Source organism: Phasianus colchicus, chromosome 1 (genome assembly GCF_987193195.1).
Source record: "Phasianus colchicus chromosome 1, bPhaCol1.hap1.1, whole genome shotgun sequence".
In the NCBI taxonomy this organism is placed as follows: Eukaryota; Metazoa; Chordata; class Aves; order Galliformes; family Phasianidae; genus Phasianus; species Phasianus colchicus.
In genome coordinates this window covers 28,168,644-28,187,997 of record NC_143436.1, presented here as the reverse complement: position 1 = coordinate 28,187,997, position 19,354 = coordinate 28,168,644, and the positions used below count along the sequence as shown (strand labels likewise).

Genomic DNA, 19,354 nt, shown 5'->3' with positions numbered 1-19,354 from the left:
CTGAGCAGGAGGTTGAACTAGATGACCTTTCATCCAACATGTGTAATTCTGCCAAGGAACTACATTCCCAAAAAAAGAGTATATGAGATGCAAACTACTCAGAGAAGCAGAAATATTTTAGCTGAAAATCCAAAGTTTTGATCAGGAATATTCTTTTATTCCTTTTTAAATGATACAAAAGGCTCCAGAATAACTGCAGCCTTGCAAAGGAACTCTAGCTTGGGTAAGTGGTTAGGCCTTTTGAACCCCTGAATTTTAAAAGTCTGTTCATAATGCAGCAAAATATCTCCATCTTGTTTCAGTACGTGATCTTGCATTATTTTAAAGATACTTTACTTTTTTCAAAATTCTTAGAAATTTCTTACATATGTATATCTATCATTTTCACTATGATGTACCTTTTAAATGTCCAACCGGCACAATTTTACATAAATGTAGAGCAACAGACTGAAACAAAATATATAAAAGTTTCCTGCTTTTTTTTCCTTCCAACTAAGGTGCAAGTAAGTAGATATAACAAGCATCTTTTTTTTCTTTTTCTTTTTTTCTGGAATATAAAAAATTTAAAAATTTAAAATAAATTAATGAAAAAAGGATTCAAATTACCTTCTTCCTTCTAAAAAAAAGTATGAAATTTTGATGGTCTGGAAATCTTTCCTTTTGTACTGGTAGGTATTTTGAAGTTTCACTTATTTGGGGAACGGTTTTACTCTGTACCTTTCATATTAACATTATTTCAGCAACATTAACAAGGTTAAAAAAAACAATAAAAAAGAAATAAGAAAGAACAAAAAATAAAGAAACAAATAAAACAGACAGAATTCACCTATCCTCTGTGGAAAATTATTGGAAATATGCATGGAAAATGCATCAGAAATCAAGACATTCAGTCACAAAGGAGAAAAGTGATAATAAGCAGAGCTTAAGAATGATGTTCTATCACTGGCTAGCAGGAATGAGGAACACTAAGCTACATATGCATTAAATTCTGATTATAATGCAGTCAGTTAGCATTCAGGTATATAAACAGGAGTACAATGAAAGATTTCTTTATCACAAGTTTGCTTAGCTTGACGCTGCGTTCAAAGTACAAGAGAAGATGCCTAACACAGAGCAAAGGATCAGGGCAATGCAGCACACCAGACCCTATTTCTATTCCTGGACCTCAGGAACTTCCTCACCTTCATGCATCTTCATGTTTAAGAGCTTTCCATGCACTCTTCCCTCATTAATTCATCTGATCAGCTTTTTAACTTATGGAAGCCTGTAACATTCAAAACCTCCTCATGATGTGCCAATGAGTTCTAATGGTGTTTAACAACATGCTAAAGAGATGTGTGAATTTTTACAGCCATAAGCAATTATAGAGCTTTTATTTTTTTCATATATACAGAGGATTCACAAACATTTTCTCTTTTAAACTGAAGAGTAAACTTTCTCAAATTTTTATGTCAAAATTCTAATGTTTCCCATCCTAAAATAGGCGCTATGTTAGACTACCTGATTTAGTCAGTCTAAGCAAACTAAACACAAACACCTGCATTGCTTGGGATCAGAAGAATAGTGATTGGTGGAGGAACCCTAATAAACTAACCTGTGAAAACAGAGCATGGTAAACGAGCACTCCTGACACTACTAAAGAATGACTAAACCATTGTTCCTGGTATGAAACCCACCGCAGTGATCCAAGGAAAGAAGTAAAAATTTGATCTGGAAGATAGAGGAAAAAGAATTTGGGGATTTGTGTAATTGTATGGCAAGTTTTAAGTAGTAGAATGAAAAACAGAAGGAAAGAATTCAGGTGGAGCTGGTAGAAATTAGTAAGTAAAACACAGGGGGGGGAACATAAAACACATAAAAGGGAAGAGTCCACTCAATTGTAAGCCTCTGGCTGGTCAGTATGCTTGTCTGGCCAAGTGTTCTACCTGATCACTGCAGTCTGTCCTGTTTCATTAAACTTTAGTCCTAACTATTCCTTGTGTAAGTAAGCTTTCCAGTCGGTGTGCATGCAAGCACGATTTGGTAGAGAACATCAAGCTGAACTGCAACTCTGTGGGACAAGAGGTGTCAGTGCCAATTGCTCAAGGGGGACTGCAGGGCTGGGTGCCAGTAACTGTAGGATACTGGGGCCTATGGCACAGCTCTAGGGCAGACTAAATGAATGTCTGAAACTAGCCATTCAAGAGCCATGCTGTGTGTAGCGTTGGATGTGAGCACTAGGAAAGCTCCTATCAGCTGGAGAAGGGGGAACAGGATCAGACGATTCATGCTGATCGTGTTCAGTATGTTTCCACTGGTAAAGACACTGCTTTCTGTCTGTGCTGGATTGCTGGCTGACCACATGTGTATACTGCACAGTGTGGGTATCTGGCCATAGGGAATGTGTGTTCAGCCTCTCCACAAGCTGAACCTTGGGATATTTATCATAAACAAAATCAGAGGATTGCCCAGATTAATCTCACTATATGCATACTACATATATATATGTATGTATGTAAATGTGCTTTTCTACACAGTTCAAGAAAAAATTGCTTCTGATTTCAAAACATTTCATTATGAACATTTCTGTGCTATTTTCACATTTACTTTCTCTTTACAACACAAGACAAGCTTTCACTGCAACATTATCACCACAGGCTATAGGAATTGATCAGGGTAGGATTATTGGTTCTGATGTATGCTGACAAATTTTGCCTAGTTTTCTCTCCAACTTCAATCATGCTATACCTCTGAAACCATTTGCTTTTTCTCTACAGGCAAAAGAACTGCTAGCTACTAAAGACAACAACTTTGTTTCTATCTTTGAGATTCTTACAGCTAATTGCTCAAACTGACAGCACCAACCAGGGTCAAAGTTTTCTTGTATTCTCAGGAACATATTAAGGGAGTTATACTTTTATTAGTCACACTGCCTTTGGTGAGAGAACATTCAGTAAACAGTAATTGCTTCTATTTTACCTTCTGATATTATCGTGCTATTTCTTTCCAAACAATAGCTAATTACACCAATTTGAGTCTGGTATCCTTATCACAGAAAGCTGATTTAGTGATAGTTTGTTGCCTAGTTCTTTCTCCAGTGTTCTGACTGATGCTCATGATCTTAGCGTTCTTACCCAACCAATTGCCAAACTTCAACACAGTTTGGGGAAGTCTACTATCTGTCCCCAGCATTTTCTTTTAGCTTCCCTCACAAACTCCCAGTCGATACAAAACACTAAATGCAAGGACTCAAGTTGTATTTAAAATATCTGTTACAGTCTTCAGTCATAGAGGTCTGCACTGATCCTTGCTCTTTCCATCAACAAATCAATCATGCTGCAGAAGCAATGATTCCTTTCTTTTCTCATGCTGTTGATAATAGTGGAAGAACTTAAAATATTAAAGTTCATGTTTGTTCAAAATCCTGTACCTGCTTGGTAAGCTGCCTAGAATGCAGCTATATAATCGAAAGGGAAATCTGCACTCCCTTCAGAGCTTCAACTTCTTCCTGATACACCACCAAGTCAGACCACCAAGTGCACCTTATTTAATGTAACTAGATACTACTGCTACAGTTAACTATATCATTATCTTAAAACCTATCCCTTGTTTCAATTTTTACATTCACTTCAATGGCAAACAACCCATCACAGTTCCTTATTTATTTATTTGTAATACTATTAAAGTTTGAGACTGTTATTAACTCCAAAACTACCTCTTAAAAAAGACCTCTGCATGAGAAGGAAATATCAAAGTTCTTAAAGGTTTTTCATACTTCCTAACAATTTGTTTAAACATGGTGCAGGAACATATTTTAGTACTTGCCAATATTTTATTCTACTTGTTTCACCTTTATTAAGATTTCAGACTTCAATTGATTTGTAAATACTGGTAAAACATCCTCTTCTGCAGTGAAAATAATCAAGCTTTACTTTTAAAATATTTTCCTATTAAAACAGCCACTTTATTGTGAAGTATAAATTTTAATACCATATAGTGCAATGAATTCACAAGTCTCCAACCCTGCCCAGGATACTGCAAAATCAATTGTGCTGCAAATGACTGCTCATATCCACTCAGCATGAATGACTGCCCTGTAGAGTACACGGATATTCTTCCCCTGTGCACAACACAACCTACATTATATAGCTGAAGGAGAAAATGATTCATATTTTCTACTGCTCATTCAAATTTTGTGTACTAGAAACCTCATTTTCTAATTGTCTCAAGATGTTAGCGACCAATTGTCCCAAACAAGTTTTATGAGCCACTGATTAGCTTATACACCCTTGCTTTTTGCCTTTTATTTTAAAAGAAAGTTTCCATTAATTTCTTAGCACAGTGGGTCATTCACAATCTCTAGAATACATATCACATATAAAAAATTATAAATGCATATGTCCACTAGCATATACTGATATTACTTACAATAACCAGCAAGTATTACAAATAGCAGAAATTATAAGGTTAATTCTCACATTAAAAGCAACAAAAACAACAAAAAAATCAGTATTTAGGTAATCATTACTTTGTTAATTCACATGCTCACAATTTTCTAGTCTTGTAATGATTGATTTTATGACTAGATTCAAGCATAAAAAGCAGCACATAGTTAAGAATGTAAGTGCCTATAAACTCAGTTCTAGAGTGCTGTGGTTTTCAGAACATTTGTCCTATCACCTTCAGAGCAGAAAACAACCACCACAATATTCAGTGTTCAAAAGATTCTAAAACTGTTTTTCCAGCCCTCGTCTCAAAACCTCAGAAATAATTTAATATTATTTTACATGTAATGCTAGAATCAATATTAACATTGAATCATAAGTGATTCTTACATTTACAGTCAGTTGAGCTGCCATGAAGCTGCTATCATACCATGACAAAAAATATGTTGTAAAAGGAAAGGACAAAAAGCAAGCAAGAAAAAAAAATGCCAGCATTAGAAATTAATAAACTGTAATTACACTAGAGGATGGTGATATTTTTTTCCAGATTAGAGAGTTTAAAAAGGTTAGTAACATGGCTAACAACAATAATTGTAAAATGAACTGCATTAATTACTAATCTAAAATGGAATGCTCCACACAAGTCTTACTTTCAACAGCCCTGAAAAGAATGCCACAGAAACGTAATTAGCTTTCGGAAATTACTTCTGTAAAAAGTAACTACAGAAAGGTATGAATAGAGCTTAGGTACCAATATGTGAGCTAAACAGCACAGACAAATTAAAACAACAGTCGCATTAATAAATGAAATCCAGAAAAGAAGAAATTTCATGAAACTGTTTCAGACTTGGAATCAAAATAAACTGAAACAGCAGGAGATCTCATCCTTGACTGTTGAAGTACAGAAAAATTTCATAAATCTCCCTAAATTCTAAATTTTTCTTTGTTGTTCAGATCTCATGGCTAGCAATTGCAGCATAACTCAACAGAGATTTAGGAGAACAGTACTGCAAAAAAGACAGTAATCTATTATTACCAAGATGCCACTGAAAAATGAGAATATTTGCTTGTTCCTATGAATGGTCTCAGTCCTCACTATGTGCATTTAGCATGTGTCTTATTCATATTCAGAAAATGAATACTTTATCATTAAAACACTACACAGACACTATTCTTATTACAAAACCAATACTATTTCTTGAACTACAAAGTAAATTAATGTGTAAAGATTTCCTGCTAAAAAAGACTACCTTTTAAATCACTCTGTTAAAAAAAAAAAACAAAAACATTCAAACATATTCTAAAGATCTACCACCAATATTTCCCCACTAAACCATGTCCCTCAGTACAACATCTAAATGTTTCGTGAACACATTTGGGGACAGTGACTCAACCATCACCTCCCTGGGCAGCTTGTTCTAGAACCTGACCACTCCTTTGGAGAAGAAATTTTTCCTAAAGTCCAACCTGAACTTCCCCTAGTGCAACTTGAGGCCATTTCCTCTAGTCCTGTCAGGTTGAAGCTTTGGTTTGACCAGGGAACTGCACAAATGTGTCCTTTAAACCTCTCTACTATATGTTGCCAGGATATCTACACTTAAAATGATTTCACAGAATCAGAGACATGTTAAGGTTGGAAAACACCTGTAAGTCCAACTACATGTCCTGGAAATGAAGGAACAAGCAAAGAGATGTTATTTTATATCTGAGTAATTCTCCTCAGCATAGCGATGCTCTCTGTTCCACAAATTAAGTATCCATACCGTGGAAAGGAGAAAAAAATTAAACTCAAATGTGTTTATAATTTTGTGGCTTTAGAATTTCATAAAGGTATCTTTACTCGTGTGTTTCCAGAAACAGTAATAAACACAATTCAATTGCTTTCCTAGTAGTAATCATTATTTTTTATACTTCCCCTGAGAACATTTTTATTAATCAGTTGACCAAACAAAACAGTTGCAATTTTTAAACCCCTTCTTCTCTAGAAAATCTCTCCATATACTCAATGTTCCACTCAATGAATATACGGTCACAGTAATTTTAATGAATTCACTTAGGAATTCTTAGGGTAAACTTGCTTACTACTTCTCTTCATCTCTTCCTGATGAATTTTGTTTTCCATTAGACAGCCTCTTCACCTTCTTTTTCTGAAGTTCCTCAGTCTTCCACGGTATTACATCATTCAAATGGTTTGATGTTACACATTAAATCTGTCCCCTCTTCAACAGCACCATTTCTAAACAGCCCAAACTTTACAACAAGATTTTACTTTAGTACACTGTCATACTGAAAAGGACACCACTTTCATTAATCTGACCTCATTTAGTATATTACTCCCTCAGTATCTTAGTACCATCTGTACAAAATCCACATCAATAAGGCAGTTTTAATGGAGTTTGTAAAATTTACTGGGAAGTACTAGAAGTCTCACTTCATTCTGAGAAAGTTTTACAGTGGGAAATGGTCTGTTATTTTTCTAAAAAAAAAAGTCATAATTTAGATTTGTCACTTCTGGAAGATTAAAATCTTCATTATTCCATTTTCATTATTTGTAATAATCTCATAATATTCAAAATTACATAACATTTTATCATTTTAAATGTACATATTCTTATAATTCATGTTGGCCTGCTATCTGCATCTACCAAAAGGCAAAATCTTTGCTTTTCTGCTCTATTTACAAAAATAGTTATTCAAATAACTTATTTTTCTAATACAGAAGGAATTTTCAACATGGAAGAAGAGATTTAAACTAAGAATCAAGGAACTATAAAGAACTACTCTGCAACAGTAAGTAACATCAAATTACTATCCTGCTCATAAGCTGAATCCCTCACTATTGTTCTATTCTGTCACAGCAATTTATACTACAAAATAAGCTGCACTATGTCATATACCAGTGTCGCGATTCAAGCAACAAATTTTAGAACTGCAAATGATGTACACATCTATTTTACACTATTGTTGTAGTAGTCTCTCATCGTTCGTCCTCTGCCGACCGAGGGCGCCACTTGCCAGCGAAACCGACCCCAACCGGGCCGGGGCCAAATGCTCACACAGACCCCAGAGTGCGTGAGGCAAAATGGCGTTTATTAAAATGTGGTAGGCACTTAAATATTCTTGTCCCGCTTTGTCCACACCCCTTGCTTACCTGCTGTCCTATTGTGGGGCAGCGTTTGGCAAGCCCTGAGCATAGGAAACCTGACCCCGTCACATACCGTTTCCTCGCCACGCCTACTACATTCTTGCTTACCTGCTGTCCTATTGTGGGGCAGCGTTTGGCAAGCCCTGAGCATAGGAAACCTGACCCCGTCACATACCGTTTCCTCGCCACGCCTACTACATTTCCCCCTCCCTATGCTCAGGAATATCCCGTAACAGCGCGATCGCAACGCGAGTACATCTCTCACAACTGTTCCTTCGTTTTGTGATACAGAATCCGTTGGTCCATAACTTGCCACATGATCCTTGTGAGGCAATTCTGGAAACACATGATTATGCACGGCAAAATGGCCGCAATACAAATTATTGCGAGCAATACTAGCGCAACTACCTTAATAATTTTCGCAACCCATCCTCCAAAGTTGCCAAACACACTTCTCAGCCAGTCCCCGATGGGGTCGTCCTCCACTTGGATCTTCTCCGTATGGTCTCGCAGGGCTTTCAGCGCTTTATGGATGGATACACTGTGGTCGCTAAGATTGAAGCAACACATTCCTTCTAGGTCTTCACATCCATGCCCCTGTGCCAGGAGCAAGAAGTCGATGGCTGCTCTGTTTTGCAGTACCGCATGCCGAATGCTGTTTGTGTCTTCTAGCATCGCATTCAATATTAATGTTGTTAAATTCGCCTGCTTAGCTGACCAACATGCTAGGCGTTCTATCTGAGCCAAGCTCTGTGCTGCAGCAACCCCAGGGGCGAAAAATGATGCGAATATCCGTGCTGTGGCACTCCATAACTCTACCTCATCGTTACAATTCTCCGGGAGAGGGCTCGAACGCTTTCGGCGACGATGGTGACCCGTGATGCTCGGGCCATACTGCATCCATGTCGTGAAATTCGGAGACAGTAATGTCAGTTCCCCTAGGTAACAGGGTCCTCCTAAGGCATTGTGCGGGATGCCCTGCCAGGCTCTATCCCCACAGATCAGGAAGATTCCAGGGGGCAACGCCTTAGCCGTTTTGTTATTCCATAGCACCTCGTTGACCCCCCGTTTGAAAGTGAACCCATACCCATAAAAGTCCCAAACTGCCGTACAATTAAATGAGGATCTACCGCTAGATTTAGAAAGGACCCCACCCTTTGACAAGCAGGTTGTATTGCGCCCTGTGAAGACCCGTGTTTCATTTTTGGTATACCCGCAATAACCCGAAGTAATGGAGAAAGCCTCCGTGTTCACAGGACTGACCACAGTCCAAGAGGTCTCGTTGTATGGCTTCAGCCGCGGATCTGTGCCTGCCCACCGGGCAATTAAGGCCTGCAGTTGTATCCGAGCAGACACACCCCGCAGGTAATCTCGCCCCAACAGGGTTCCCGGTACCTGCGCTACCAGCGGGGTCAGCAGGACGGGCTTCTCCAGGGAACCGTCTCTGTTGACCACGATTATCTCGATCTGCTTGGCTGACCTCCGCGTTGGAGCAGTTCCCCCCACTCCCGCTATAGTTTGAGTGGCCCCCGTTGGCCACGTGGGCGGCCAGTCGGACTCCGCAAAAACCGTCACATCCGCTCCTGAGTCCACCAGGGCGGTAAGGAAAATAGATCGCGGCCCTGGGGAGCCAGCGGGAAGCTCCGTAATTGCGGCTGTAATCTTCACCAAGGGGCGCTCCCCGCAGCTCAACGATAGCGCAGCTAGTGGCAGGCCTAGATCCAAAGCCCGCCTTTCCTGAGAATCCCGTGAATCGTAAGAGGGACCCTCATCCCCCCTACCTCGAGATCGCAGCCCACGAGCTCTACATTGCGGTGCAGTGTGACCTCTCCTCCCGCACATTTGGCACACTATACCCCCGTTGCTCTTACACTGTGCCTTAAAATGACCTAATTGACCGCACCTGAAGCATGGCCCAGGCGGGCGATCTGGACTCTGCCGCCCGGCAACCCCATGCGCTAGCATCACCTCAGCTACCGCTGCAGCAACCTCGCTTGCCACTGATGATTGAGACTTTTGCTTGTCCATCACATACTTAAGGACCTCACCGGGGGTGTGGAACCTGTCTGGCGCCGCCCGTAATAGAGCCCGTACGTCCGAGCTCGACTTTTGATAGAGGCAATCCAGGATCACGGGGCCGTGCACTGCCCTAGGCAGCTCCGATCCCTCCACTGCCTTGATCAACCTATCCGCAAAATCCTGGAAGGATTCAGTGGGACCTTGTGCAATCTCCGTCCACGGAGTAGACGGCTCAGCATTTCTTGCGAGCCTTCTGAACGCCTCAAGGGCAGCGTCTGTAGTGGCTATTAGTTCCCCGGGCCTCAGCTCCGTAAGCTGGGCATGTGCAGTGATCATACCCGGCGTACTACCCGTCAATCTCTGCAGGTTAGACGCGTGAAGCGGATTCCCCTGATCGTTCTGGGCTGTAACCAGCATTTGTCTAAGTCTAGCCTGCCATTCCTCCTTCCAAAGCGTATACTGCACCGGTTTCAAAATCATGCGCATCAGATTCTCAATATCGTATGGTAACAGGGGTCCCGGCAATATTAATGTCTCCAAGGCGTTCATTGTCAGGGGGGACTTCAATCCTTTCTTTTCAACTGCCTCAAGCACCCTCGCTATCGCTTTCGGGTCCAGCGGGACCCAGATCGGGTTATCATCATCGGAAATCACTACCGGAAATGCCTCCGGGTTCGCAAGGCCCCGGTCTTGTGCCTCCTCCTTTACTTTAGCCCAATCAGTCAGCAGACGCCCGTCCCTCCCCCCTTTGGGACGAAGCCCCGCCCTTGCCTTTTCTTCCTCCAAAGAAGGATATAACGACCGCGGAGGGTAGGGCGGGGGCGGAGCGGGCGGAGTGGGCAGAGCGGTTGGTAGACATGCGGTCGGGAGTTCCTCTTCCCCGCCCTTCGCCGCGGCGACCGTCGCCATCTTGTCCGCCACGCTTTGGTCGTCAGTACTGCAAGGTAGCAAAGACCCGCCCCCCGGAGCCCTTTCCACCCCTTTTTCCACCTTAAGCTTACCCTCCTCTTTAGCCGCCTTAAGGGCTCCAAGTATCAAGCCCCAGGTTTTAAGTTCAGCAGCCTTTTGGTTATTCATGGCGCGTTGGCATAAAGCCGAGGTGAGCGAATCCCACCTACCCAAATCCAGCACTTGCTGAGGGGAGTCCAGCTCCCCTCCCTTTTTTAAAACCGAAAGCACCGCGGCTACCTCCTTCTTTGAAGGGGTATTTTTGCCGCAGTAGTCCTTACAAAACTGCAAAAGTACCTTAATAATCTGTTCCATGGTTACACACGCGACCTGCCGCCACTTCACAGGCTCTTCTCCGCGATGTGTCTTCCGTGAGCGACCTGCCGCCACTCCGCAGGCTCTTCTCCGCTTCACGGGCACGCCGGGTGGTTAACCCTCGATAGGCAGATCACGTCGGGGTCACCACTTGTTGTAGTAGTCTCTCATCGTTCGTCCTCTGCCGACCGAGGGCGCCACTTGCCAGCGAAACCGACCCCAACCGGGCCGGGGCCAAATGCTCACACAGACCCCAGAGTGCGTGAGGCAAAATGGCGTTTATTAAAATGTGGTAGGCACTTAAATATTCTTGTCCCGCTTTGTCCACACCCCTTGCTTACCTGCTGTCCTATTGTGGGGCAGCGTTTGGCAAGCCCTGAGCATAGGAAACCTGACCCCGTCACATACCGTTTCCTCGCCACGCCTACTACACACTATGGAACAACTAAACGAGAAGAAGCATCTGATGAAGGAAATAAATCATGTGTGAAATTCTTGTGAGAAAACAATCTACTTGCTTCCATAACGTATGCTATTAATAAAATGCCTAACCAATTACAGAAACAAAACGTGATCTCAGTTTACAGCTGTCACATCTTGATGAAGGGAAAACATGAGAAAAAGCCTTCCTAGAAGCTATTAAGTCTCACTTGTGCTAGCTTCCTTTCCTGCAAAGTTTTCTTGAATTGCACACTTTTATTATAGGTTTTTATAATGTTAAGTTAAGCATACTATAAATATTTTACTTATATCATTAAAACAAACATTGTGCAAGTAGAAATTAAAAAAAAAAAAAAAAAGATTTTTTTTCCTTTTATCTATATTTACTGGCAATGAATCATAGAACAATGTTCAATGGTAGGGTCCTATGGAGATCATCCTGCCTAAATCATTGTCAACTTCACAGTTTGATAAAGTTGCTCAGAGCCTCCACTAGATAAACTCGGGAAAATAAAATGCATTTATTGTACCACATCTTCTTTGAATCATCATTTATTATCATTTTTAAATTCTTCAGGCTATCTTGGACTACCAAGCATAGAACTTTTCTATGCTTTTTCTACAAAGAGAAAAAAGAATTCTTCTCCATGATAATAACAATATAAGAGTAGTACAGAACACAGTTTACCTTTATAACAACAGTTGGATATCTAATTATTTATTTTGGTTATCGAGCCGTAAAAACTAAATAGCAATGTGGCTATTTTTATAATAGATTTCACATTATGTCATTGAAAGCTACCCTTCCTATAAATTCTCCAAAAAGACACTTTAGCCAAGTAGATTTATCCCCAGTACAGATATATTTTGTTATTGAGTTAGGTAAAACATCTCAGATCACAGCAGTAATTAAAATATTAAAACCAACATGTTCATGTGCTCTGTTTTCACTTAATGAGTGAGGGCAACCAAACAGGAACAAAGATGTAAATATTTAGGGGATGAAATAAAAACAGCTAAAACTAAAGTATAGCATCCATGTTTATAAAGTCCAAGATTCAAAAGTGGGGAATATTCTTGGTCCTAACCCCTTAAGGGAGTAGACCTTCTCAAGCATAGTCAGCTATCAGTTACTCATGGTGAACAGCAAATATCCTCAAAAATTTTTTATCTAATTTGAATAGTCTGCTGAGGTTTCCCAATTATTTGTCTGGGCTTCCCCAGAAGAAAAACTAGGACCCAAGAAAGATATAAATCAATGGGTGGGTAGATTGCAGGGTATGCATGGAGTACAGACATTTTGCTGCCAATTACATGACAAATGAAAGCAGCCCATTTTCAGATCCAAGAACTTTGAAGTAGTACAGGCATGTTTTTGCAGCACTGCATATAAGATAACATCACTCATTGTCTTAAGCTATTTCTGCATGGAAATGGGTGACTGACCTACAAGTGTATTAACACATTTTCAAAATGACATAGAGGTATTTACCTAATCTAGTCTAACCTGCAACTCGCACAACTGCAGCCCCTTAACACAGTGTTGAAATAGAGCATACACACCTCATTAAAAAAAAAAAAAAGAAAGAAAGAAATACAATATGGAAGACCTGCTTTTGCAACACTGTAATACAGGGTCAAAATGCCACAATAAAAAAAGGGGTTGCAATTTTAGTTTAATTGATTGATGCAATGTCATGTAGAAAGAACTAATGTAAATGACCTCTAAACAATGTCTGCTCTTAATTGTGACTTGCAATTAAAAAAAACCTCTTACTGAATAAATCGGAAAAAAAAAAAAAAAAAAAAAAAAAGGTGTATCTATTGAAGAAAATAAATTGAGATTTATATCTAGAAGAGAGATTTAGGAAAAAAAAAAAAATCCAAACTTAAATTTAGATTTCAGCTGTTCAAAAGTATTACCTCTTCATATATAAAGAATTGATTTGTGTTTTGATTTATATCTAAGAAATGACTTAAGACACCACAGAAAAAGTTGAAAGACATTGTCCCTGGCAGGGACTATTTAATTTACTGAGTAAGCTCATACAAAACCTTCATTAGATAGCAGTTTGCTTGAAAGACTGACAAACAGAATCAAGGACATCCATTATCAGAAGAAATTCCCTTGCTTATTTCATTTAGGCATTTTTTTGTCTGCTCACAATTAATTCATTTTGCTTTCAAACACTCTTTTCATCTAATACAATTTCATTAAATGAAAACTTGTGCTGGGAGGGGTGGAAGTAAAAACATAGTTATGATTTATGATAATAAAATCAACAGAAGTTTATTCCCTTACCTTCAGAGTGGGAACTTTGAAAGTTTTTTTTAATATATTTAAGGCAAGTGAAAGGAAAACTACCAAGGAGCTGTTTCTGTGGGAAAAAAAAAAAAAAGTTTCAGACTTCTGTCACAAAAGATGCTTTCTTCTCTCCATTTTTTGTCTACCTCAACCGTTGCTGGACTTCATCTTCAGCATTCTACACTGAGACTGTAAGTCTGAATTCCCTATGGGTCCATTAGGGATGCTGCCAGGCAAACAGCCCAGCAGCAACTGTAAAGCAGGAGACCTGGATGGGAGCCAGTTTTGTAGGTCACTAAACTGTAAACCTTCACATCATTAGAGAAGAAACTAGTCTTGCTAACTGCACCTATTAAGATTGCTGCTGTTTCATTTCTCTGAATAGTTTGAGAATTGTTCATACTACACTAAGTTCTCATGAAAAGCTATTTCTAAATCAAAGGCATCGAGAAGTATTTTTCCATATACTACAAGAGTAATGCTCCAATTATCAAATGTCTTAATACTATCTATCAAGTGTTAGAACTGAGATAGTCATAGCGAAGTTAAACATATACAATTACTGTGCAGTTAACTTCCACCTTGTTATTTTGAAAGGTACAGGCAACATAACAGAGCACATACCCCTCAGTGAGCAGTACCTATTGTACTTACTTTCTTTTCTCTATTTTAATGACAGTAAATCAAAGCAGGCCTATTCACAGAAAATTAGCCAGCTACCACATTATCTGATCCGGGAACATGCTATCTCTTAGACTGAAGTAATGTTTCTGTGCTTCAATGTATCGTTATCCTAAAATTGAGTATATAAACTCTGCAGAGCAATCTTTGTATTAATTTAAACACACAACACTACGTAAGCACAGCAAACTGCAGAATCCTGCTGATGTACTCACATTGTGTTACTGTGTGAAAGAATCACTGCTCCAATCAGTATGCTCAAAAATAAATAAATACTGTCTCAGAAATGAGGAGACTTCAGTGCCATGGTTCTTACAGACTAGAAAAACAGCAGTGAAAGAAAGCAGAGTACAAAGTAGAAAAATCAAGGCAGACCCATAAGGAAAAAGTATGGTTCAGACACCTCTATCTTCAGGCTTCTTTTTTAGCTGCTGTTTGACACTGAAGCAATTCTGAGCTGAAGAAACAATGTGAACTAAAGAATTTTTTTTTTCTTTGAGGCTTATACATTTAGTTGGGAAAATGCGTGTTAAACTGTATGTTAGTAGAACCATGACTTAACAAAAAAATCTGAAAGAAAGCGAAGCAGTCATGATACCAACTAGTTCTATGACCTTGTTCATTCATTATCAGTAAGATTTTAACTGTGTGATAATAAAAGTGCACTGATAATCTCCAACACTTATGTTTTCAGATACAAGAGACAGAAAAATGGTTTTGGATATAAGATTTGGAAATGCATAATCTGAAAGACCATCACTTTCAAAGGTGCAGGGATTAAGCAATGAAGTAATGCCAGGGATTTTTCATTACTACCAAATGCAGGGAAAATAGTGCCAACTTTCTCCCAGTTAAGCCCTAGATATCCCTCTGCAACCCCTAATTTGTTGGTCCTTAAGACCAATTCATTTTCAATCTTAACACAATACTCCAAAAGTGTAAAAAAAAATCAAGCAGAGAAGCGAATTTTTATAACATGCCTATCATTTTGAAAGAGGGTTTACAGTTTATCTACTTGTCCTGTCAATTTTAGAGGAAAAACATCCTTAGACAAAGCGATCAGCATTAAGATCTTTTCATACATGTTTGGGCCTGAACAGACAAAACAGTAATTTACACTTCCAGTTTAAAAAACAACATCTCCCTTATGTTATTTGTGCTTCTTTTTGAAGAAAGATTAGAAGAAATAACTCATGACCTATCACTGGAGCTGAGGATTAGATTCTACTCAGGCAAATTCTTAAATCCATCTAATCTATGTATATAAACAGAGATGCCAGAAGGGCTCATTAATGAATACCTTTTTTCAAAATCCTGTGTGCTTAAGAAGTCTGCTTATATTTACAACATTTTTCAACTGCTCTTAAAAACTTGGTGTTACAATTTGCATTCAAAAGACAAAGATAAGGTACCAGGTATTAGCAAACCCTACATTAATAAAAACCTCAGAGCCATTAGTAAATTCTTAAGCCCAACATATTTTCTACTTTAATTATAATTCTTTTTAAAAAACATTATTTACATTCTGTGAAAAAAAAGGGACATGGCATCAGTTTCTCAGCTGTACACCAAACAGCCACCAAACTGTGAGTGGTGCAAATGTTGGTTTTGTTTCTTTTGTAGACAAATACCTGAGCCCTGAGAATACCCAGGGGCTTTCATGTTCCTGCCTGCCTCTCCTAGACTCTTGGCCCATGGCACAGCAGCCCCATTTCGCTGGTCTGGAACCATGAGTCCACACAGCAATGCAGATGATCCCAGACTTGTGAAATGAAGGGCCTTCAGACCAATGCTGTAGCCTTGTCTACAGTCCTGTCTCTGGTCCCATCACCTTTATCTGCTGACAGGACTCCTGAGATGGCCCCTGGGCCAGGCTCATCATGTGCTGTACATGAGGCTCTTAGTGCATCCCAACAGCTCTGTCCCCAGGTTTGCACCCCTGGGTGAGGACACATGGTCCCCTTGGCTTATCTGCCTCATTGAGCTGCCTTGCTCTTGCTGCTCCCCGACAGCAGATGCAGGAACATATCTGTGTCTGTTCACAGTTTTACATGAATGCTGAAGGCTTTCCTCTGTAGGCCTGTACATGGGGTAGATCTTCCATAGCTACACTGGTAGCTTAGAAAGTTCATAACCAAATAGTGAAACGTAGGTGTCCATCTGGAACTAAACCAGAGACTTTTCTTATTCGTGCACTTCAGCACTTAAATGCCCTCTTAAACATGGCCAACAATTATTTGCTAATTCATATTTTTAACTGCATAAATAACATCAAAGTTACATCAGGGAAACTTATTACATCAAATTCTTTTTTAAATTCACAAAACTACTTGTTTAATATTCTTGTCTCCACTATTACTGCATCAAAAAAAGCAGCTCATAAACACGAATTCATGAAGTTAGCAGTTGTACTAAGACAGTTCATGCTGTCAGAACTTGAACATCCAGAGAAATCTGTGGTGCGTATCCTCACTGAGAAACATACTAATAACTCTGGAGTTTAATAATGAAACCTTCAGACAATCAGTCTACATTTTTTGGTACACACTTAATGGGGATAGACAAAACCCATATTGTGAATGTTTTGCAAGTTATTTTCTGCTGTCAGTGCACCACAGGGATGCCTAAAGTTGTTTTAAATGAGTGAGCTCAGTTGCTCAGATAGCATAGCCATGTTAGTGCAGACACTGCATAATGTACTCTAACCATTACTTGTAATACATTTTTTAAGATAGCGATATATTTAGAAATTATTTTTGGTAGGCCATATGAGCCTAAAGAATCTCAGCTGCCTCAAAAAGACAGTCTCATATTTGACAACAGGATGGGAAGGATATTAATTTGGGCTTGAGTAACTGTGCTTTGTAAGTTTCAAATCTCAATATAGAGATTAAAATAAATTCTGTTTGCTACATTAAATGATAAAGTTGGCATACCAGAAAGGAGTAATCTTTACATCTGTGATTGGTGTTGTTGTTCTTTTTTTTTCCATTTTGGAGGTATTCCGCATTTTATTTTCTAAAAGATAACTTTTATGCTTGCAAATTTTTATGTTTAGTATAATGAAAACATAACAAACATATTTATTTGTAAATCCTTGAGGTCATTCTGACTTTGCCAACTGCAAGAGGAACTTTATCCAAGCAAAAACTGAAGTGCTTTTAAATGTAAAATGGGCTTGCTTTCACATGAGCAAGCAGCCCGCAGGTAAAAAAAAGCCTACCATGGGCTCAAAGGATAATGATGGGATTTCAAGCTCTCTTTTCAGAATATCTGTAACTAAATTTGTTGATCAGAAGTCCACTGAGTATCACAATGAACTGTACTATAATTTCTGACAATGGGATTGATTCCTTTTTGTTTGTTTTTTTTAATTTTAAAACAGAGCCATTTCCTCTCACAGCTTAACATTAGTTGGATAATCTATATTTCTTTTAAACAGAAAAAAGGCAGGGAAATGCACAGCATAAAGATATCACCTGGCTAAAGATTGTTTTTGGCCTGCAAAGATATTTTACAAGAGTTGCCACCATCACTGTGAGCACTGCTGGCTTGGATCGAGTATTTCTGAAACCGAAAACCATTCTCATGCAGATTTTAGCCTACATAAAATTAAAAAGAGTGTCACCATCAGTGAGAAGAAAGTGTAGATAACAGCTTAAAACACTTCTACCCTGACTGAGAATATCCAAAAGCACACAGTCTTTCTAGAAAAGAACAGCCAGAGGCAGAGGAAGAATATATAGCCATTATATACTGACAGATTTTCCTTGTTTTCTGTGCTCAAGACCTGAACACCATAGGATATAATTAATGGCATACCATTAGAAGTGCTTTTAGCCTGTCAGCATAGCAAAGAAATTTTTAGAGTACATTTATGTTAGGCTTCACAGACTTCGATCATCTAGGGGGCTTTGGCTATTTCCTTGAGATCCAGCAAAAGGATAATCTAATGTTTTCTTAGTCATTTAGCAATCTTAACTGAATTTAAGAATATTTCTTTTGTGAATTCATTACTTGCTATCCATCCAGCTGGTAGACTAAATACTTTAGATGAAATCTTTTGGCCACAGTTCTTTGACCTCTCTTTACTTGCCAGAGGTTGAAAAACAAAACAAACAAAAACACCACTAATTAAAAAAAAAAAAATTCAAGAAATGTAGCATATAAAGTTTACTTAAGAATACTTTTAAATGAATGAAGACTTTAGAAATATGCCTTTATGAAAATAAGACTTTAGACAGATACCTTTCTTCTACTCATTTGTTCCACCTAGTCAAACCTAATTTTGGGAAAAAGATCACTAAGTAATGATTCACCAATTCATCCAGTCAGAAACACACTACGTGGATGAGTGCGTGTTTCACTAGAATAAATTCAGGGTTAGTTACATGTGATCAAGGCCATCCTGAGTAATTCTTACACAGCAGATAAAGAGATGAAGCTCAACAGTCCTTTCTGCCACTGATCAAGATTATTAGTTTTGTAATTAATACTAAGAAAAAATAGCCAAGTCAAGAGAGAGAAAACCTATGATACACAGGCACTTTGCAGATCAGCTAATATAATAACCAGACAATTGCCCATTCGTGCCTCCTTCCATTTACAGCATTAATAATACAAAAAGTTCTATCTGGAAAGATAACATACTCATTCTGTGATGAAGAATCCAGTTTGTAGAAAACAAAGAAGAACCTTAGTTTTAATTATAAAAAAAAAATAAATCCACTCCTCTTCATTCCAATTTTGTTGTCGTTTTGTTTTAATTTCCCTCATTCTTCAACTTATCCTGAAAAATAAGTTGAGTAATCCTGAAATCCTGAAAAATAAATGAGTAATGTCAAATTTTGGGGCACTTGATCACATGGTTTCTAGCTAATTTCATCCTTTTCCTGAAGCACTGAAGATACTGCTGAATGGTTGGGATGTACAGTACTCTCAGCAGAAAGGAGCAAGAGATTCTAATTTATGGTTTGTTATTACTGCTTTTATGGACTGACTCTAACAAACCAAATAATCATCTGTGTAAACACTCACACTGAATTGTTGTTTAATCTCCGTATGTTAGAGAGCTGC

At 38.8% G+C, this 19,354-nt stretch overlaps 2 protein-coding genes across 11 annotated transcripts in view; both read right to left on the bottom strand.

Moving 5' to 3' along the window:
* Positions 1-19,354, bottom strand: part of IMMP2L (inner mitochondrial membrane peptidase subunit 2) — a 462,993-nt gene that overhangs the window by 273,767 nt on the left and 169,872 nt on the right. The window contains exon 5 of one of the 10 annotated variants that reach the window (XM_090137651.1): positions 13,595-13,670. The exons of the other annotated variants lie outside the window; for them this stretch is intronic. Within the exon in view, the coding sequence (XP_089993777.1) occupies positions 13,595-13,670 (76 nt within the window). The remainder of the gene's footprint in view (positions 1-13,594; positions 13,671-19,354) is intronic. 10 annotated transcript variants of the gene reach the window in all.
* On the bottom strand, positions 7,498-11,259 carry LOC149919470 (uncharacterized). Its single transcript, XM_090137639.1, has one exon. The coding sequence runs from the start codon at positions 10,849-10,851 to the stop codon at positions 7,831-7,833; it is 3,021 nt and encodes a 1,006-aa protein (XP_089993765.1). The 5' UTR covers positions 10,852-11,259; the 3' UTR covers positions 7,498-7,830.

Excerpts from the sequence above, each read along its gene's own strand:
- LOC149919470 (XM_090137639.1), bottom strand. The coding sequence starts at position 10,851 with ATGGAACAGATTATTAAGGTACTTTTGCAGTTTTGTAAGGACTACTGC.